Genomic DNA, 22550 nt, shown 5'->3' on the forward strand with positions numbered 1-22550 from the left:
ATAAGGCTTGCCATGCCTTTTGCTACGTCTGTATGAATACTGTTATGTAATGTATGATCTATGATATCTGTGCTCCATACCATGTGAACGTGGTCGTGAGTTAAATAAAGGACGATGATGATGATAGAATCTTTCAATTTTTCTAATTTAGTTTAGACAGACTGTGTCATGGGAAGAATGCCCATTTCTTCCCTGGCTGTATCATTGATGTACATGCTTATCTCAATTCCCCTTTCCAGCAACTCAATAATCTGTCTCAGTAGATGAGTTGGTAAATAAGTCAGTAAATAATTGTCATTTATTGCATTAGATTTGACAATGGAAAGGTAAATACATCAGTACATGTACACATTGAGGTGCAGCTTGAAATGCAATTGCCATTGTGTAGGCTGCGTGCCAAATGCCAACATTGTCCGCTGATAGCTTTCCATGCACTTTAATGAATACAGTAGTCTCATTAGACCTTGTTACAGTTGCATTGTGATAAGGCTGATTGGTAAAAAATGCAAAACATGTATGTACAATATAAAATAAATTTCTCTTCACTTGTCAATACAACTACAGTATTTGTGCTGCACCTACATGTTTGCTAAATTATTATATTATATATATAAGTTAAAAAAGAAATTAAATGATAGTCAAGCATTCAACAAGTCATTATGCCTTTACAGTATGATAGATAAATGCAGGGCAGAGAGATGTTTACTTTTTTATCTAAATGAGTAGCTAATTGAGGATATACTTGAGAAATCAGTACTCTAAGAGTCAGAGATGCATGTGCCAATTTGATTTTAGAAAGCTTGAGACCTTTTACTTAGATGACCTCTCTTCAATGAAAGCATATTCAATTTGTGAAACGAAAGAGCTCAACAATTTCTGCTTAATGTCTTTGCCCATGAATGCATAGAGAAAAGGGTTCATGCAACTGTTTGCACTTACAAGAGTCAATGATATAATACTTCCAGTTGTAATAAATGTGTTGGGGTTAATCTCTAGTAAAATGAAGACGTGGTATGGAAGCCAAGAGATGACAAATGTGACTATCAGGGCAGTCATGACTTTGAAGGGCTTAGTGGACCTGGTCATCTTGTTGTTCTGTAGCCTTACAATGATAATAGTATAACACACAGTTATGATTAGAAGTGGCAGTACAAAGCCTAGAACAAAGCGAATGACAGGAATACTTATATAGCTGTTGGGTAGAATGGCAGCAAAGTTGTTGTAACATTTAATAACCTCCTTATTGTCAGATGTAACATTAGATGTAACATCAAGAACATCACGAACCACTAAGGATGGAATGCTCATCACCATAGAAAAGACCCAGGCAACAACAACTGCAACTCTTGCCTTTTTCATCGTGCGATTGTTTTGGGCCCAAACTGCGTACACCACAGCCACACAACGGTCAACACTGATGAGTACCATTAGGAAAATGCTGCTGAACATGTTGAGGAACAAAACAAAGGACGTGAACTTGCACATGAAACGTCCAAAAATCCAAGATCCTGTTGCTGTCTGAGTGATGTTGAAAGGGAGAGTTGCGCAGTAGATGAAGTCGGAGATGGCCAGGCTGAGGTACCACGTTGTGGTGATTGTCTTCTTCTTCATCTTGAAGCCAATAACCCACATGACCACGCCATTGCCCAAAATCCCTAGCAGGAAGATGATCACATTTGTCACAACCAAGGTGACACACCATGCTTGGTTAATGCACAATGGTGAAGGCTTGTAAGGGCTGTATGGAGATGGATCTGGATAGTCATAATCCTGGGTGGCTGTGTCATATTCATCTGCACTGGTAGGTGACACTAACAGCGATTGCACAGATGACATGGTAGGTGATGGTGATGGCACAGATGTCATGGCGCACTCCTATAGAAAAGGAAACATTGATTTGTTAAAGTTAAGTATTTGATTTTAATTAGAGGCTCGGGCCGCTACGCGGTCCTCACACCACGTCGCACCGCCGATCAGACCTATATGTCTTAGTCAAATTGAAACAATTTTCATTTGTTGCGTTGCCCATTTTTAACATTTTGCATCTAGTGCAAAACATGTCTATTGAGTTTGTTTAGACTAGAGTTTTGAAAATATAAAATATGATTAGCTAATTGTGTCTGATTTTGTCAAGATTTTGTCAAAAGAGTGATTGTTTTGACAAATGGTAGTAGACCACTGAGCATTTGGTTCAGAAAATGTAGTTTTATGTTTTAGCAATTATGAAAAGCAATTGATGAGAAAAACCTTTTTTTTCCTATGAGATGGTGACTACAGTATCAGTCTCTATCTATTTTTTTATTATCTTTATGAAACACAAGTTTAAAAGGCTTAATGCGTCTTAATGATATCAAATAAAAATAAATTTAAAAAAAGACATAAAAAGTGCAATCAAGAGTAGACAGGTGCATAGGAGAATTAAGGCCTGAAAGCATACCAAACCCACTGTTAATATACTATACTACTATATGTTGGACAAATAACGTGCAAGTAAGTTCACTCACCTCTCACAAGACTGCCTGTTGAGAACAGATGTTAACACATCACAAGCAGTTATCTTTTCTACTTTTCAGGATGGGTGTGGCGGGGGGGGGGGGGGGTGTGGTAAGTAGTAGTAGTAGTGTGGTAAAAGTAGTAGTAGTGTGGTAAGTAGTAGTAGGAGACGTACTGGCCCGATGAAGTGAACGGAGGTGACGCAACTCTCCTTATATGGGCAAGACAAGACAAGGCAGGTTTATTTGTACTAGACTTCCAGGCCTTCAAATCTACTCCTATATTGCACTGATCAGAGCAATGGTCACCAAGGTATGGCCATTTGAAGGGTTAAACACTCGAGTAAGACTGCTGTAGCTCCCCATATGTGTGCATTTGAGCTTTTTGGTGTGACTCTTCTCATGCCACACTCCTGAACAGTGTTTGTGCCAAGTTTGTCGGGGATTGGAGAGTAACGGTGCACCTTGACAACGTGTGGCCCCTAGGGCAGCAGTGAGCTGTGTGGCGTCCACCGTCGACCCACTGTCCACCCATTAGGCAGTGGTGGAAAAAGTATTCAGATATTTTACTTAAGTAAAAGTATCAATACTGCAATATAGAAATACTCTGTTACAAGTAAAAGTCCAGAATTAAACATTTACTTGAGTAAAAGTACAAAAGTATTGGCATCAAAATGTACTTAAAGTACCAAAAGTAAAAGTCTAAATTAATCTAAATTAATAAAAGGGTGGGCCTCAGTGCACAAAACATCTACCGATGCACAAACTTGGACGCATCATCAGTGTTGTTTCCTGGAGTCACTGGGTGTTTCGGGCAGTGGTGTAAAGTAACTAAGTACATTTACTCCAGTACTGTACTTAAGTACAATTTTGAGGTATTTTTTTACTTTACTGGATTATTTCCAATTTTCATTACTTTTACTTCTACTCCACTACATCTGGAAAATATTGTACTTTTACTCGACTACAATTATTTAAAAACTTTCGTTATAAGTTACTTAGTAGATTTTGATTATAAAAAACATACATTAACCACCACCACTATATCGCCCTATATACATTTCGGGCCATTTGAAAATAGCTGATCTACAAGCTCACAATGGCTCCATGGACAGCTCCACACCTTCCATTAGGCCAGGGGCTTTCAATTGGTTGTGAACCAGGGACCACCACCCTGCCTAAGAATCAACCTGGGGACCACTGTTGTGTTGGGTGGGGATATGGGCTAAGATTAGTGCTTTGGTAACACTTGCTATGCAGATGTTAACACATCACAAGCAGTTATCTTTTCTACTTTTCAGGATGGGTGTGGCGGGGGGGGGGGGGTGTGGTAAGTAGTAGTAGTAGTGTGGTAAGTAGTATTGCTATGCATCTCATGTCTATACATCCCACTGATTCTCAACCAATGGTCCGGTCCATAAAATACATTTTGTTAAATGTATTAAAATATGTTAAAATAATATTTCCATCAAATGTAAGAAAATATTTGAATGAATAGGCGTGGTGTGGGAGAAAAAGCTTGAAATTAAATAATGACTGTTATGGGCTTGATTTAATGTGCAACAAATTGCATGAAGCCCAGGCATTATTTAACTGAAATATGTGAAAATATGCTTAAAAAAAAGGTTGAGAAGCACTGATCTATTCCTATCCCACGGTTACCCATATTCCATTCTCTAACTTTATCCAACCTTCCATTAAACTCATGTTAACTGATATACTGATTTGTATCTTATGTATGAGTGAGGCAATCCGGTACACTTCGCCTTCTTGAGAATCCCCTTTCTGTGGAATTTCTTGACATTGACGCGTCATCACAGGTCACCAGATCATTTAGTGCAAAAAAAAAAAAGAAATTACCACCTGTTGAAACCCCTGCATTAGGCCATCTCCTCAAAAGCCGAGTAGAGCTGCCCTCAGGTTGTGGGAGGCAACTGGAGAGAGAAGAGCTGTCTGGGGAGACAGCCTTGGACTAAAAGACTTCGTACGGACCGGTAAGCCGAATAGCGGCCCTGCCTAGTTAGGTTTAAGACAGTAGCTCCATGCAGAGGGAGGTAAAGTTATTGTTATATTTCTGTTTCCTGAATAAAAGTGTATTGAAGAGGAGTACCTCAAATTGCCATGTATTGTTGTACTTTAATATGTATGATATCGGGTAAAATATCCCCGACGTTAGTGATGGTGGGACTGTTTTCATCGTTAGTGTTCTAGGGTTAAGACAGAGAGCACTGCCATGTTGCACTAGCCTGGTAAAGCCCCTCCCTCCGGAAAATCTCATTTCCAATAAATTACAAATGAGATTTCCGGAGGGAGGGTTTACCAGGCTAATGTTGCACAACACTTAAATACTGTATGGCAGGAAACATGCTGCTGTTGCAACAGACTTAAAGTGTAAATGTGACAGGAAACGCTGCTAAGACACTCACACTCAGCAGGCTTAAATAAGACGTATTAGACAACACACTACCATGTCACTTTAACCCGAAATATGAAAGCAAGTTATAAAAGGACATTTGAAAATAACAAAAAAAAGTTTAAAAAACTTGAAAAAGTGCTCGTCGGAGCACAGGTCTCCGCCAGGTCAGGTAGGTTATTGTGGTCCAGCAATGTTCGGAATTCGCCAATCAAGATGGAATATGAAAAATCGGACGGATCCGTCTTGATCACTTGACTACAGAGATAATGTGTACTGATTTGCATGATGTTTGGACAGAATTTGTGGGAGTAATATAAATAAAAATGTTTTGCAAAAATTGGCCACCCGGTGGCACTATAATAGGACAATGTTAAGGGTGGCATTTGTTCCTCAAAGTAGTGCGAATGTGCGTGCAAAGTTTCACCGCAATCGGACGCTGCGTTCATGATTTGCGGCATTTTGTTCAAAATGAGCCTCCTGCAAACTTTAGATGTCAATCTTAGCCAATCAGGATGGAATATGAAAAATCTGATCACATGACTATAGAGATCATGTGTACCGATTTGCGTGAAATTTCTATAAAATCTGAAGGAGTAATATCAAAGAATGTGTTTTACGTGAGTCGGCCTCCTGGTGGCGCTATAAAAGGCAGATGTGAAAAATGCAGGGCGAAGGTTTTTCCTTGGCCTCTAGGGAGTGCGCAAACAAAGATTTACACAGAACGGTGCAGTTATAGGTAAAAACACGAATCGGCCTGTTATAGCGCCACACAACGAGGCTGATTTGAAAAATGGTGGTATTTCTTCCTCAACCTAGTGGGAATGTAGCCTGGTTCCAGACGAATATGCCATTGCAAACAAAAATTGCCCTTGGCAGATTAGGTCTGGCCCCTCTCAATAGAGATTTAATTTCTCTCCCTCCGAAGTTGTGTGTGCTTGCAAAATTTCACAGAAATTGCACGCTGTGTTCATGATTTGAGGCATTTTGTTCATAACGGAGATCTCCTGCAAACTTTGGAAGCCAATCTTAGCCAATCAGGATGGAATATGAAAAATCTGAAAGACCTGTTTTGTTTTAATACTATAGAGATACTGTGTACCGGTTTGCGTGTTGTTTGGACAAAATCTGTAGGAGTACTGTCAAGCTCTGCCATCCAGGGAGTGTGTGTGCACAGTTTCATTGGGATCAAGCCAACGGTGCTGGAGATAGCTGTACACAGACAGAATGACGCACACACACACACACACACGGAAGGACGGACGCACAGGTTGCAAAACATACTCTCTTGCTGGCGGAGTCAATAAAACAGAACATTAAAGAGTTCCTGATGAGTCAAAACCTGCTTCCTTACATTTTGCAGATTTTGTAGTTAAGAAAGAAGGAAACATACAACACAATTACTTGCTCGCCAATGCATTTAAGGTCCTTCACTTCATGGGGATCATCAATATTTAAAGACCTTCAACATGGCGTCCCTATTTTGGGCTAAAAGTTTCAAAAAAACGTTTTATATTTTTTTGCTATTATACAGCTAAGTATATAGGCCCTCGATGGATCAAATAAATTGAGGTCAGGGTACTCCATGAAGTGGTCCTGCTGTATAACCACTATAATCTACCGTACCATGTCTGAGGAAGGACTTCATAAGTAAATGTTCTGAACTTCATTATTTATTAGTTTTTGTTTTGATGTTTGCAGCCTATTAATCTCCTTGTTGAGTTTTGGTATTTGAGGCCTCTTCGTTTTTGTTTTTTTGTTTTTATTCTAAATGAATATACAAAAAGTCTTTGCATTGTTGTTGGATAACACCTTTTCAGAATGTATCTTGCATTTATTACTCACATTAAACTATTGACTAGTTCCATTTTAGGATTTATTTTATTTTCAATGAAAGTATTATTATTGACCTATTCAATTATCTATTATTATGAGAGATTTAAAAGTATTCTAATACTGGACACGATCTGTCTGACTCACAGAGCAACATTTTACTCACAGCTTATATACCCCCAAAAACACAGAATCCCAGAATGAGACAGACAAGTAATAACAAGGAAAGTTACCAGCCCAATCCCTTTGACCTAAGTGTCATTGATTGATTGATTGAATATTTTATTAGGCAAAAAATGTAAAACAGCACAGTTACATTTAAAATACTTTGTCTAACAGGTCCGTTCATAAAAGTCCTTGCGGACTTGTTTCCAATGAGGGCCTTGGTATTTAATTCATAGGCATATATAGTGGCACCACAGTTCAAATATCATTACAAAATAACCAGCCAAAAACAATATATAACACTATGTACAACAAAAAAAATAAAAAAGAGGGGGAAAAAAAAATATGTACAAGAACAGGGGGGGGGTCTGCTGTCTAACGGGAAAATGGTACTACCTCCACCTTTGGCCTCCTGAAAGGTGATTTTTTAAGGCTCTTTTAAATGAGCCCAGCGAACTGCATTTTTTGAGGGATGGAGTTAGACTATTCCAATCCTGGGTGGCAGTGCTGTAGAAGGAGAATTTGCCCATGTTTGATTTATGGGTGGGTGGTACCAAATTGTTGTTAACGCTCCCTCTGGTATTGTGACTGTGGGTGTCGCTAACCTTTTGGAGGTATTTACTCAGATATGCGGGAATTGGGGGCATATCGGGCAAATTTGCATTTACAATTTTGAAGGCCAGTCATCTATAATGATGGGGTTTGAGAGAAAACAGATCAGTCCAGGTCAGGTCAAAGCAAGCAGCAAATACCTGCGCTTAAGACGAGATAAGTGGTGGAAAAAGTATTCAGATATTTTACTTAAGTAAAAGTAACAATTCCACAATATAAAAATACTCTGTTACAAGTAAAATGTTACGTGAGTAAAAGTACAAAAGTATTGGCATCAAAATATACTTGAAGAACCAAAAGTAAATATACAAAAATGTTTGAATATAGCAGATCTACAAGCTCACAACGCGTCACAATACTTGAGTACATGTACATGTAGTATCACATTTTACAAAAAAAAAGCGTAATTACTAATTACATCAGCAGCACAATTCAAATATACAAATTGGTGGCGCGCAGCTTGAAATGCATTGTATACAGTATGTGCCAAGTGCCTACATTGTACACTGTTAGCTTTCTATGCACTGTAAAAATGAAGGCAATAGTCTCAGTGGACCTGCATGTTACTGTTGCATTAATCCTATTGTGATAATGCGTGTGTGAGAAATGTAAAACATCAATATATTAAAATGTATTCTCGCTTCACTCGTCAATACAGACAACTCTACTGTACTATACTTTCCTAAATTATTTCAAGTTAAAAAGAAAATTACAGCTAGTCAAGCATTCAGCAACTCATCATGCTTTTATGGTATGTATAAGGGCAGAGAGACGCTATCAAAATGAAAAGCCTATTGGAGTATACTTCTGTCTAAAGCTGAGAAATAATAAGTAGTCTAATAGACTACTAAGAGATGTGCCATTTTGTTTTTAGAAAGCTTGAGATGTAGATGTTCTTCTACTTGGTCCTTCACTGAAAGCATGTTCAATTTTGGAAACAAAAGAGCTCAGCAATTTCCTCTTAATGTCTTGGCCCATGAATGCATAGAGAAACGGGTTCATGCAACTGTTTGCACTTGCGAGAGTCACTGATATGTTTATTCCAGTTGCAATAAATGCGCTGTCACTGGGTATGGGGTTAATCTCTAGTAAAATGAAGACGTGGTATGGAAGCCAAGAGATGACAAATGTGACTATCAGGGCAGTCATGACTTTGAAGGGCTTAGAGGACTTGACCTTCTTGTTGTTCTGTAGCCTTACAATGATAATAGTATAACACACAGTTATGATTACAAGTGGCAGTAAAAAGCCTAGAACAAAGCGCATGACAGGAATACTTATATAGCTGTTGGGTAGAATGGCAAAGTTGTTGTAACATTTAATAACCACCTTATTGTCAGATGTAACAACAGATGTAACATCACGAACCACTAAGGAGGGAATGCTCATCACCATAGAAATGACCCAGGCAACAACAACTGCAACTCCTGCCTTTTTCAACGTACGATTGTTTTGGGCCCAAACTGCGTACACCACAGCCACACAACGGTCAACACTGACAAGTACCATGAGGAAAATGCTGCTGAACATGTTGAGGAACAAAATAAAGGAGGTGAACTTGCACAGGAAACGTCCAAAAATCCAAGATCTTGTTGCTATCACAGTGATGTTGAAAGGGAGAGTTGCACAGAAGATAAAGTCGGAGATGGCCAGGCTGAGGTACCACATTGTGGTGACTGTCTTCTTCTTCATCTTGAAGCCAAGGACCCAAATGACCACGCCATTGCCCAAAATCCCTAGCAGGAAGATGATCACATTGATTGCAACCAGGATGACACACCCTGCTTCGTTAATGCACGATGGTGAAGGCTCGTTAAGGATGTATGAATCTGGACCAACAGTGTAGTCATAGTCATAGTCATGGTCAAATGTGTATTGATCTGCAGTGGTAGCAGGTAACGGTGATGGCACAGATGTCATGTTAGTTAATGGTGAAGTCACAGATGTCATGGTGCACTCCTACGGAAAAGGAAACAGAATGACGTGTTCAAGTTAAGTAACATTTTATCATACCACAAGGTTGCATGCAGGCTATCAGTCGCACATTTTGGGCTGCAGAAAAAAGTCTCTTTATGCTAATAGCTTCCCTCATTGTATTTACAGTAATATATAAACACTATAGACCATTTATTAGACACTATAAAAACACAGCTTAGATACAGATTTTTTTTTATTGTAAATGCATTTAGCAAAAAACAGGGTTTAGTAATCACAACCTACTGTGAATATTGTATAGTAAGTACTGCAATAATACAGTATTGAATGTCTTCACTTTCAATGTAAAGAATGAAAAGCACATTATAGTACACTGATATACATAGCCTACTGTGCAACTGCAAAATAAAAAAAAGGTTTAGCAAAAAATGTCCTCCTGGTGGCGCTATAACAGGACAATGTGAAAAGGGTGGCATTTCTTCCTCTACCTAGTGGGAATGTGCTGCAAAGTTTCACAGCAATCGGAGGCTTTTATTATTTATATATATAATTTAGGCCACAGAGCATTTTGATTCAGAGAAGTTCAGAGTTTAGTGTTTTAGCAATTGTTAAAAACTGTTCAAACTGATGATAAAACCTGACTTTTTCTGTGCCATGTTGATTACAGTATCAGCCTCTATCTATTTTATGTAATCTTTTTGAAACACACAAAAGCTTAATCCATAGCTGAAGGCCTGAAAGCATACAAAACAAACCGAGGGATTCCTGGTTGATATTCTTGCAATTTAAATATTTTGTCAGAACAAATAATGTGCAAGTAGTTTCACTCACCTCACACTAGACTGCCTGTTGAGAGCAGATCTGGGTATGCGGTGGTAAAGCAGAAGTCTCTTACCTAGAACAAAGCGAACGACAGGAATACTTATATAGCTGTTGGGTAAGAATTTAAAAGTTGTTGTAACATTTAATAACCTCCTTATTGTCAGATGTAACATTAGATGTAACATCACAAACCACTCCACTAAGGATGGAATGCTCATCACCATAGAAATGACCCAGGCAACAACAACTGCAACTGCTGCCTTTTTCAACGTACGATTGTTTTGGGCCCAAACTGCGTACACCACAGCCACACAACGGTCAACACTGATACGTACCATTAGGAAAATGCTGCCGAACATGTTGAGGAACAAAACAAAGGAGGTCAACTTGCACATGAAACGTCCAAACATTCTAATCCATAATTTGGTAATTGGTAAATACTCTTACGACCCGGCCTAGTGTAACATAAAAATGGACTCCCTCCTACCCAGTTCCCAATTCAGACAGGCCACACAGGGTTAAAATCCTAAGAGTTCAGGATTTATTTTACAGTTAATAAAACACATGTACAATACCTCAGGGTGGGGACCATAACTTCCAAAATACAAAACATAAATGCTACTCTTAACTAACAAAACAGAGAACAAACTAGAAGGACAAAGAGAGAGGTCACCCACCCCTACATACCCAATGCATTACATTACAGTATCACAAGTCTAAAACTGAACAACGTGCTGGTATTTGGAACTAGGAGGATGGCAGGGGTTAACACTAATGGTTGCCCGACTGCCCGTGGCAAGTAAAGTAAATAAAACATTCGGGTAAGTGGAGTTTGCTTTCAGGTTGCCCGGCGGGCAAGTGCGTTTTAGTGGGGTTCATGGTTATTCATGAAGAGCAAATGATGCTACCTTTTTACAAGTAGTCATTCAGATTGACTCAACAGTTATCGATTGGATTTAACATTAATTTGATTTACTTTTCGGGCAACTGGGCATGACCTTTGGGCAAGTAGAACTTGACCTGTACTTGTCCGACGGGCAAAAGCCTCTGAGACCTTAGTGTCAACCCCTAAATGATATTGGGGACAGCCATCTTTATAGTCCCCAGCCTGGTCACAGGAGCCAATCACCACCACCACCTATTAATTAGCCACTCACTCAGCCACCACTCAGTCACCATTCACACCAGCTGGTACTCATCAGTCACTCCAGGGTAAATGGTGCATTTATATAGAGCTTTTATCCAAAGTGCTTTACATAGATTGTGCATTACATTCACCCATTCATACACCGATGGCGGAGGAAACCATGCAAGGCACCAACCTGCTCATCGGGAGCAATTAGGGGATCAGCGTCTTGCTCAGGGACACTTCGACACTAGCTCTGGGGGAGCCCGGGATCGAAATGGGAACCTCGCGGTTTCCATCCGGCCGCTCTACCGCCCACTCTACCCCTGAGCCACTGCCGCTCTGCCGCCCTGCCGTTATAACAAATACGTGCTGGTGTCATTTATTGCATCGCATTTTACAATAGAAGCGTAATTACATCAGCAGCACCATTCAAATATACAAATTGGTGTGCAGCTTGAAATGCATTTTATACAGTATGTGCCAAGTGCCTACATTGTACACTGTTAACTTTCTATGCACTGTAAAAAATGAAGACAATAGTCTCAGTGGACCTGCATGTTACTGTTGCATTAATCCTATTGTGATAATGCGTGTGTGAGAAATGTAAAACATCTATATATTAAAATGGATTCTCGCTTCACTCGTCAGTACAGACAACTATACTGTATGTGCTGCGCCTGCAGTTTGCTAAATTATTTCAAGTTAAAATTACAGCTAGTCAAGCGTTCAAGAACTCATTATGCCTTTATGGTATGTATAAGGGCAGAGAGACGCTATCAAAATGAGTAGCCAATTGAGTATACTTCTGTCTAAAGCTGAAAAATAATAAGTAGTCTAAGTCTTAGACTACAAAAAGATGTGCCATTTTGTTTTTAGAAAGCTTGAGATGTAGATGTTCTTCTACTTGGTCCTTCACTGAAAGCATGTTCAATTTTGGAAACAAAAGAGCTCAGCAATTTCCTCTTAATGTCTTTGCCCATGAATGCATAGAGAAACGGGTTCATGCAACTGTTTGCACTTGCGAGAGTCACTGATATCGTTAATCCAGTTGCAATAAATGTGTTGTGACTGGGGTTAATCTCTAGTAAAATGAAGACGTGGTAGGGAAGCCAAGAGATGACAAATGTGACTATCAGGGCAGTCATGACTTTGAAGGGCTTAGAGGACTTGACCATCTTGTTGTTCTGTAGCCTTACAATGATAATAGTATAACACACAGTTATGAGTACAAGTGGCAGCACAAAGCCTAGAACAAAGCGCATGACAGGAATACTTATATAGCTGTCAGGTAGAATGGCAGTAAAGTTGTTGTAACATTTAATAACCTCCTTATTGTCAGATGTAACATCAGATGTAACATCAGATGTAACATCACGAACCACTAAGGAGGGAATGCTAATCACCACAGAAATTACCCAGGCAACAACAACTGCAACTCCTGCCTTCTTCAACGTACGATTGTTTTGGGCCCAAACTGCGTACACCACAGCCACACAACGGTCAACACTGATAAGTACCATGAGGAAAATGCTGCTGAACATGTTGAGGAACAAAACAAAGGAGGTGAACTTGCACATGAAACGTCCAAAAGGCCAAGATCGTGTTGCTATCAGAGTGATGTTGAAAGGGAGAGTTGCACAGAAGATAAAGTCGGAGATGGCCAGGCTGAGGTACCACATTGTGGTGACTGTCTTCTTCTTCATCTTGAAGCCAATGACCCACATGACCACGCCATTCCCCAAAATCCCTAGCAGGAAGATGATCACATTGATTGCAACCAGGATGACACACCCCGCTTCGTTAATGCACAATGGTGAAGGCTTGTTAAGGATGAATTGATCTTCTGGCTCAAGAGTGTAGTCATAATCAATTGTGTAATCAACTGCACCAGTAGCAGGTAACGGTGATGGCACAGATGTCATGGTAGTTAACCCATTAAGACCGGAAACGCATCTTTGTAACCACTATAACCATTATTTTATACTTTGGCTATTCAAAAATAGCAGATCTACAAGCTCATAGTGCGGCACCGAATGCTATGAGCTTGTAGATCTGCAAAAAAAATTAAATCGTGAACATTTGTGCAAATCTTTTAATATTATGTATTTTACTTTTTTAAGCCAAAATGTTTTACTCAAATCTTTGCTTCTGGGGGTCCCTGGAACAACATATTTTGAGATGGGGGTCCGCGGCCAAATACATATAATTTTTGGGGTCCTTAACATGAAACAGTTTGAGAACCACTGATTATAGCAACATAAGTTTTGTCAAAAAAGGATTTAGAAGACATTTGTAGAATCCCCAACAATCAAAGAGTTGAGTTGCAAATGTTCGCTTTAAAAAATATATATTCAAAGATTTGCACAAATTTTCATGATTAAAAAAAAATAGCAGATCTAGAAGCTCATAGCGCGGCGCTCGGTGCCACGCAATGAGCTTGTATATCTGCTTCCCGGTCGCAATGGGTTAATGGTGAAGTCACAGATGTCATGGTGCACTCCTACGGAAAAGGAAACACATTGACGTGTTCAAGTTAAGTAACTTTTTGTCATACCACAAGGTTGCATGCAGGCTATCACTTGCACATTTTGGGCTGCATAAAAAAGGCTCTTTATGCTAATAGCTTCCCTCATTGTATTTACAGTAATATAAACACTGCAGTCCATTTATTAGACACTATGAAAACACAGCATATATACAGCAAAAGTTTTGCATTTAGCAATAAATAAAAAAAAGTAGGCTTTAGTAATCACAACCTACAGTGAATATTGTATAGTAAGTACTGCAATAATAGTATCAGTATCAGTATTGAATGTCTTCACTTTCAAAGTAAAGAACGAAAAGCACATTATAGTACACTGATATATAGCCTACTGTGCAACTACAAAATCAAAAAAATGGTTTTGCAAAAATGTCCTCCTGGTGGCGCAGGACAATGTGAAAAGGGTGGCATTTCTTCCTCGGCCTAGTGGGTATGTGCGTGCAAAGTTTCACAGCAATGGAGGCTGCATGCCAATCAGGATGGAATATGAAAAATCGGACAGATCCATCTTAATCACATGACTAGAGATACTGATTTGTGTGAATCTGAGAAAAATCTAAAATCAGCCTCCTGGTGCACTATAACAGGCCGATGTGAAAAGGTTTTTCCTTGGCATTAGAACACACACACACTATTGAGTGTGTGTGTTCAAAGTTTCACACCGATCGGTCCAGTTATAGATTATAATAATAATAATAAACTTTATTTATATAGCACCTTTCATGACACTTTTCATGCAGCTCAAAGTGCTTTACACGGTGAAAACAAAAAATAAAATAAAGCAGAAGTGCTTTACAGAAAAAAGAAAAAAAAGAAATCAACAACAAAGCAGAAAAAACAACATTGAAACTATTTAAAACAATGGCATAAAAATAATGGCAGGAAGATAATAATAATAGTAATGGCATTAAGATGATGGCCAAAACAAAAAGGCAGTGAATCAAGCAAACAGTGAAGACATAAATAACAACACAGCGATATAGAAAAAAGAAAGATCAGCTCCAAGCAAGAGTGTATAAAAACGTGAATCGGCCTGTTATAGTGCCACCATAAGGCCGATTAGATAAATGTAGGGTATTTCATCCTTGGCCTAGTGGGAATGTGCTTGCAAAGTTCCGCAGCAATCGGACACAGTGTGTCCGATATAATTTAGGCCATAGAGCATTTTGGTTCAGAGAAGTTCAGAGTTTAGTATTTTAATTGTGAAAAACTGGTAAAACTGATGAGAAAAACAGACCTTTTCTGTGCCATGTTGATTACAGTATCAGTCTCTATCTATTTTATGTAATCTTTTAGAAACACAAAAAAGCTTAATGCATAGCTGAAGGCCTGAAAGTATACAAAACAAACCGAGGGATTCCTACACACGGTTGATATACTTGCAATTTAAATATTTTGTCAGAACAAATAATGTGCAAGTAGGTTCACTCACCTCACACTAGACTGCCTGTTGAGAGCAGATCTGGGTATGCGGTGGTAAAGCAGAAGTCTCTTACCTAGAACAAAGCGAATGACAGGAATACTTATATAGCTGTTGGGTAGAATTTAAAAGTTGTTGTAACATTTAATAACCTCCTTATTGTCAGATGTAACATTAGATGTATCATTAGATGTAACATCATAAACCACTCCACTAAGGATGGAATGCTCATCACCATAGAAATGACCCAGGCAACAACAACTGCAACTGCTGCCTTTTTAAACGTACGATTGTTTTGGGCCCAAACTGCGTACACCACAGCCACACAACAACGGTCAACACTGATACGTACCATTAGGAAAATGCTGCTGAACATGTTGAGGAACAAAACAAAGGAGGTGAACTTGCACATGAAACGTCCAAACATTCTAATCCATAATTTGGTAATTGGTAAATACTCTTACGACCCAGCCTAGTGTAACATAAAAATGGACTCCCTCCTACCCAGTTCCCAATTCAGACAGGCCACACAGGGTTAAAATCCTAAGAGTTCAGGATTTATTTTACAGTTAATAAAACACATGTACCATACCTCAGGGTGGGGACCATAACTTCCAAAATACAAAACATAAATGCTACTCTTAACTAACAAAACAGAGAACAAACTAGAAGGACAAAGAGAGAGGTCACCCACCCCTACATACCCAATGCATTACATTACAGTATCACAAGTCTAAAACTGAACAACGTGCTGGTATTTGGAACTAGGAGGATGGCAGGGGTTAACACTAATGGTTGCCCGACTGCCCGTGGCAAGTAAAGTATATAAAACATTCGGGCAAGTGGAGTTTGCTTTCAGGTTGCCCGGCGGGCAAGTGCGTTTTAGAGGGGTTCATGGTTATTCATGAAGAGCAAATGATGCTACCTTTTTACAAGTAGCAGTTGCGCTCATTCAGATTGACTCAACAGTTATCGATTGGATTTAACATTAATTTGATTTACTTTTCAGGCAAGTGGGCATGATCTTTGGCCAAGTAGAACTTGACCTGTACTTGTCCGACGGGCAAAAGCCTCTGAGACCTTAGTGTCAACCCCTAAATGAAATAAAAAATCTTTGGACACGCACGCACACACGCACGCACGCACACACACACACACACACACACACACACACACACACACACACACACACACACACACACACACATACACACACACACACACACACACACATACACACACACACACACACACACACACACACACACACACACACACACACACACACACACACACACACACGAGACATTCACAGGGCAACACACACAGGAAAATACATAATATGACCCTAGGGTAAATGGTGCATTGATATAGCGCTTTAATCCAAAGAGCTATACATAGATTGTGCATTACATTCACCCATTCACACACCGATGGCGGAGGAAACCATGCAAGGCACCAACCTGTTCATCGAGAGTAATTAGGGGATCAGCGTCTTGCTGAAGGACACTTCGACACTAGCTCTGGGGGAGCCCGGGATCGTAATGTGAACCTCGCGGTTTCCATCCGGCCGCTCTACCGCCCACTCTACCCCTGAGCCACTGCCGCTCTGCCGCCCTGCCGTCATAACAAATACGTGCTGGTGTCATTTATTGCATCGCATTTTACAATAGAAGCGTAATTACATCAGCAGCACCATTCAAATATACAAATTGGTGTGCAGCTTGAAATGCATTTTATACAGTATGTGCCAAGTGCCTACATTGTACACTGTTAACTTCCTATACACTGTAAAAATGAAGACAATAGTCTCAGTGGACCTGCATGTTACTGTTGCATTAATCCTATTGTGATAATGCGTGTGTGAGAAATGTAAAACATCAATATATTACATTGACTGCAGCCTCTGCAGTCTGTAGCCTCTGCCAGGGTTTTTAAGGATTGTGTTACCTTTTCAAGTAGCCACAGAATATTTTTCTCCAGTATGACTGATCCCCTGATGGTTGCTAATCACTGAGGAGATTCAGGGGTGGTTTCACAAATGTCAACGAGGTCATTGTGACCTCGTTGACATGTGTTGTTTGATGTTTGAAAATAGCTCAAAACCAGTAGTTTTAAACCAAAAAACTATGTGAATTGTTTGTCCGTTTATTTTTTAACATTGAAGTGAATGGAGCAGCAAATCTTTGGAAATTGTTATATCCTAATTCGTTGTGAATAACGAAAAAATGTAACCTTTTTTTTTTTTACGTTCATAAACGTCTTTGGCAGGCAACAGCTAAATTCTCAAAGACGTTTATAAACGTTTTTGGCAGTTAATGTGTTAAAATGTCTTCTCGCTTCACTCGTCAATACAGAGAACTACTGTATGTGCTGCACATGCAGTTTGCTAAATCATTTCTAAGTTAAAATTACAGCTAGTCAAGCGTTCAACAACTCATTATGCCTTTATGGTATGTATAAGGGCGACCCTATCAAAACGAGTAGCCAATTGAGTATACTTCTGTCTAAAGCTGAGAAATAATAAGTAGTCTAAGTCTTAGACTACTAAGAGATGTGCCATTTTGTTTTTAGAAAGCTTGAGATGTAGATGTTCTTCTAGAGGGCCTGTCTTCATAGCCTGGTAAACCCCCCTCCCTCCGGAAATCTCATTTGCATTTGATTTCAGGAAGGAGGTCGGGATCGCTCAGCGAGTAAAGCTGCTACCCGTTCCGCTGCAAGTTCGCGCCAATTAGCGGCTTCTAGGGGCGGGATCATCAAATCACTTGCCAAGTGGCTTGAAAATGGAAGTAGGCTGTGACTTCCATTTGACAGAGTCAGGTTACTGTCTTCACTGAAAGCATGTTCAATTTTGGAAACAAAAGAGCTCAGCAATTTCCTCTTAATGTCTTTGCCCATGAATGCATAGAGAAACGGGTTCATGCAACTGTTTGCACTTGCGAGAGTCACTGATATCGTTAATCCAGTTGCAATAAATGCGTTGTGACTGGGTATGGGGTTGCTATCTAGTAAAATGAAGATGTGGTAGGGAAGCCAAGAGATGACAAATGTGACTATCAGGGCAGTCATGACTTCGAAGGGCTTAGAGGACTTGACCATCTTGTTGTTCTGTAGCCTTACAATGATAATAGTATAACACACAGTTATGATTACAAGTGGCAGTACAAAGCCTAGAACAAAGCGCATGACAGGAATACTTATATAGCTGTTGGGTAGAATGGCAAAGTTGTTGTAACATTTAATAACCTCCTTATTGTCAGATGTAACATCACGAACCACTAAGGAGGGAATGCTCATCACCATAGAAATGACCCAGGCAACAACAACTGCAACTCCTGCCTTCTTCAACGTACGATTGTTTTGGGCCCAAACTGCGTACACCACAGCCACACAACGGTCAACACTGACAAGTACCATGAGGAAAATGCTGCTGAACATGTTGAGGAACAAAACAAAGGAGGTGAACTTGCACATGAAACGTCCAAAAGGCCAAGATCGTGTTGCTATCACAGTGATGTTGAAAGGGAGAGTTGCACAGAAGATAAAGTCGGAGATGGCCAGGCTGAGGTACCACATTGTGGTGACTGTCTTCTTCTTCATCTTGAAGCCAATGACCCACATGACCACGCCATTGCCCAAAATCCCTAGCAGGAAGATGATCACATTGATTGCAACCAGGATGACACACCCTGCTTCGTTAATGCACGATGGTAAAGGCTTGTCAAGGATGTATGAATCTGGATCATCAGTGTAGTCATACTCAAATTTGTATGGATCTGCAGTGGTAGCAGGTAACGGTGATGGCACAGATGTCATGGTAGTTAACCCATTAACACCGGAAACGCATCTTTGTAACCACTTTAACCATTATTTTATACTTTGGCTATTCAAAAATAGCAGATCTACAAGCTCATAGTGCGGCACCGAATGCTATGAGCTTGTAGATCTGCTTTTTTTAAATTATCGTGAACATTTGTGCAAATCTTTTAATATTATGTATTTTACTTTTTTAAGCCAACATTTTTTACTCAAATCTTTGCTTCTGGGGGTCCCTGGAATAACATATTTTGAGATGGGGGTCCGCGGCCAAATACATATAATTTTTGGGGTCCTTAACATGAAACAGTTTGAGAACCACTGATAATAGCAACTTAAGTTTTGTCAAAAAACTGCTAGGATTTAGAAGACATTTGTAGAATCCCCAACAATCAAAGAGTTGAGTTGCAAATGTTCGCTTTAAAAAATATATATTCAAAGATTTGCACAAATTTTCATGATTAAACAAAAATAGCAGATCTAGAAGCTCATAGCGCGGCGCTTGGTGCCGCGCAATGAGCTTGTATATCTGCTTCCCGGTCGCAATGGGTTAATGGTGATGTCACAGATGTCACACTGCACTCCTACGGAAAAGAACATTGACGTGTTCAAGTTAAGTAACATTGTTGTCATACCACAAGGTTGCATGCAGGCTATCACTTGCACATTTTGGGCTGCATAAAAAAGGCTCTTTATGCTAATAGCTTCCCTCATTGTATTTACAGTAATATAAACACTGCAGTCCATTTATTAGACACTATGAAAACACAAACATATATACAGCAAATGTTTTATTGTAAATGCATTTAGCAATAAATTAAAAAAAGTAGGCTTTAGTAATCACAACCTACAGTGAATATTGTATAGTAAGTACTGCAATAATAGTATCAGTATCCGTATTGAATGTCTTCACTTTCAAAGTAAAGAACGAAAAGCACATTATAGTACACTGATATATAGCCTACTGTGCAACTACAAAATCAAAAAAATGGTTTTGCAAAAATGTCCTCCTGGTGGCGCTATAACAGGACAATGTGAAAAGGGTGGCATTTCTTCCTCGGCCTAGTGGGTATGTGCGTGCAAAGTTTCACAGCAATGGAGGCTGCATGCCAATCAGGATGGAATATGAAAAATCTGACAGATCCATCTTAATCACATGACTATAGAGATACGACTGATTTGTGTGAATCTGAAAAAAATCTAAAATCAGCCTCCTGGTGCACTATAACAGGCCGATGTGAAAAGGTTTTTCCTTGGCCCCAGAACACACACACACTATTGAGTGTGTGTGTTCAAAGTTTCACACCGATCGGTCCAGTTATAGATAATAATAATAATAATAAACGTTATTTATATAGCACCTTTCATGACACTTTTCATGCAGCTCAAAGTGCTTTACACGGTGAAAACAAAAAATAAAATAAAGCAGAAGTGCTTTACAGAAAGAAAAAAAAAAACTATTCAACAACAAAGCAGAAAAAACAACATTGAAACAATTTAAAACAATGGCATAAAAATAATGGCAGGAAGATAATAATAATAGTAATGGCATTAAGATGATGGCCAAAACAAAAAGGCAGTGAATCAAGCAAACAGTGAAGACATAAATAACAACACAGCGATATAGAAAAAAGAAAGATCAGCTAAAAGCAAGAGTGTATAAAAACGTGAATCGGCCTGTTATAGTGCCAACATAAGGCCGATTTGAAAAATGTAGGGTATTTCATCCTTGGCCTAGTGGGAATGTGCTTGCAAAGTTCCGCAGCAATCGGACGCTGTGTTCATGATTTGAGGCATTTTGTTCAAAACGGAGCAATCCTGCAAACTTTGGAAGCCAATCTTAGCCAATCTGAATGGAATATGAAGAATCGGACAGATAAGTCTTGATCACATGATTATAGAGATAATGTGTTCCAATTTGCGTGATGTTTAGACAAAATGTGTAGGTGTAATATTAAAAAATGTGTTTAGTAAAAATCGGCCTCCTGGTGGCGCTAAAATAGGGCAATGTTAACAGGGTGGCATTTGTTCCTCAACGTAGTGCGAATGTGCGTGCAAAGTTTCACCGCTATCGGACACTGTGTGTCCGATATAATTTAGGCCACAGAGCATTTTGGTTCAGAGAAGTTCAGAGTTTAGTGTTTTAGCAATTGTGAAAAATTGGTAAAACTGATGAGAAAAACAGACCTTTTCTGTGCCATGTTGATTACAGTATCAATCTCTATCTATCTTTTTGAAACACACAAAAGCTTAATGCATAGCTGAAGGCCTGAAAGTATACAAAACAAACATTTGTCAGAAGAAATAATGTGCAAGTAGGTTCACTCACCTCACACAAGGCTGCCTGTTGAGAACAGATCTGGGTATGCAGTGGTAAAGAGAAGTGTCTTACCTTTTCTACTTCTCAAATTGTTCACTTCTCAAAACAGTGGGTGGGGGTGGTAAAGGGGTGGGCCTCGCCCCCAGCAAGGCAGCACGTTTATTTGTATAGGACATTTCAGCAACAAGGAAATACAAAGTCCTTTATATCAAACACTAAGCATCGAAGACATCAAGACACAGAGCAAAACTAGAAAATGTGCTCCTTGGAACACAGATCTCCATCAGGTTGGGTCAGTCGTGGGGTTAAGCCACCAGGACACATGGAAGCTGTGGGGGGAAATAGAATTTGTAAGACAGACAGTGCAACTGTTTGCTGTTGTGGTGCGCCGTATGGGCAGAAGTGAAATGCATTTGGCAGTGCACTGAATAAAGGCCCCTGAATTTTCAATTTCAAACCGCGCTGAGCAACACAGATACAAAGCAACACAGCGACAAAGATGCGGTGTATTTTTGTATCTTTTAATCTGCCCGTGTGAACGCACCATTAACACACTTAAATACTGTATGGCAGGACACATGCTGCTGTTGCAACATACCTAAATGTAAATTGTAACCAACAGGAAACCACACTCAGCAGGCTTAAATGAGTCGTAGGACAACATACACTTTAAAGTTGACGCGTTAAGCCACCAGGACACAAGGAAGCTGTGGGGGGGGGGGAATAGAGTTTGTACTACAGACAGTGCAACTGTTTGCTGCTGTGGTGCGCCGTATGGGCAGAAGTGAAACACATTTGGCAGTGCACTGAATGTAATAAAAACATTTTTATTACAGAAAAGGGTTGGGTTACAGCATAGAAAGACAAACTGAAGTACATATATGTATATATTGTTTTCCCCGTATCCCCCCTTTTCTCTTTTATTTTTTCTCCCCATAACCCCCCCACCCCAGAGGACTATGACCATACTGTCAACCAGACAAACATTGCATTGTGTCAAAGGCTAAGTAAAGGAAACACAAATAGAACATGGATCCAAATAAAAAATAAA

The 22550-nt window shown here is 39.6% G+C and overlaps 3 protein-coding genes across 3 annotated transcripts; all 3 read right to left on the reverse strand.

Moving 5' to 3' along the window:
* Positions 1-376: 376 nt before the first annotated feature.
* On the reverse strand, positions 377-2522 carry LOC308082071 (chemerin-like receptor 1). The gene is made up of 2 exons (XM_080423681.1): positions 2505-2522; positions 377-1875 (listed from the first exon to the last, which is right to left on the reverse strand). The coding sequence occupies exon 2, from the start codon at positions 1864-1866 to the stop codon at positions 811-813; it is 1056 nt and encodes a 351-aa protein (XP_080279807.1). The 5' UTR covers positions 1867-1875; positions 2505-2522; the 3' UTR covers positions 377-810.
* Positions 2523-7367: 4845 nt separating this feature from the next.
* LOC308082836 (chemerin-like receptor 1) lies at positions 7368-10592 on the reverse strand. The gene is made up of 2 exons (XM_080424890.1): positions 10282-10592; positions 7368-9474 (listed from the first exon to the last, which is right to left on the reverse strand). The coding sequence occupies exon 2, from the start codon at positions 9463-9465 to the stop codon at positions 8386-8388; it is 1080 nt and encodes a 359-aa protein (XP_080281016.1). The 5' UTR covers positions 9466-9474; positions 10282-10592; the 3' UTR covers positions 7368-8385.
* A 144-nt stretch (positions 10593-10736) lies between these two features.
* On the reverse strand, positions 10737-21530 carry LOC308082835 (chemerin-like receptor 1). The gene is made up of 3 exons (XM_080424889.1): positions 21509-21530; positions 13867-13901; positions 10737-13327 (listed from the first exon to the last, which is right to left on the reverse strand). Exons 2-3 carry the CDS (start codon positions 13890-13892, stop codon positions 12274-12276), a joined length of 1080 nt encoding a protein of 359 aa, XP_080281015.1. The 5' UTR covers positions 13893-13901; positions 21509-21530; the 3' UTR covers positions 10737-12273.
* Positions 21531-22550: the final 1020 nt, after the last annotated feature.

The sequence above is a fragment of the Gymnoscopelus braueri genome (assembly GCF_963280865.1).
Source record: "Gymnoscopelus braueri genome assembly, chromosome: 3".
NCBI lineage: Eukaryota > Metazoa > Chordata > Actinopteri > Myctophiformes > Myctophidae > Gymnoscopelus > Gymnoscopelus braueri.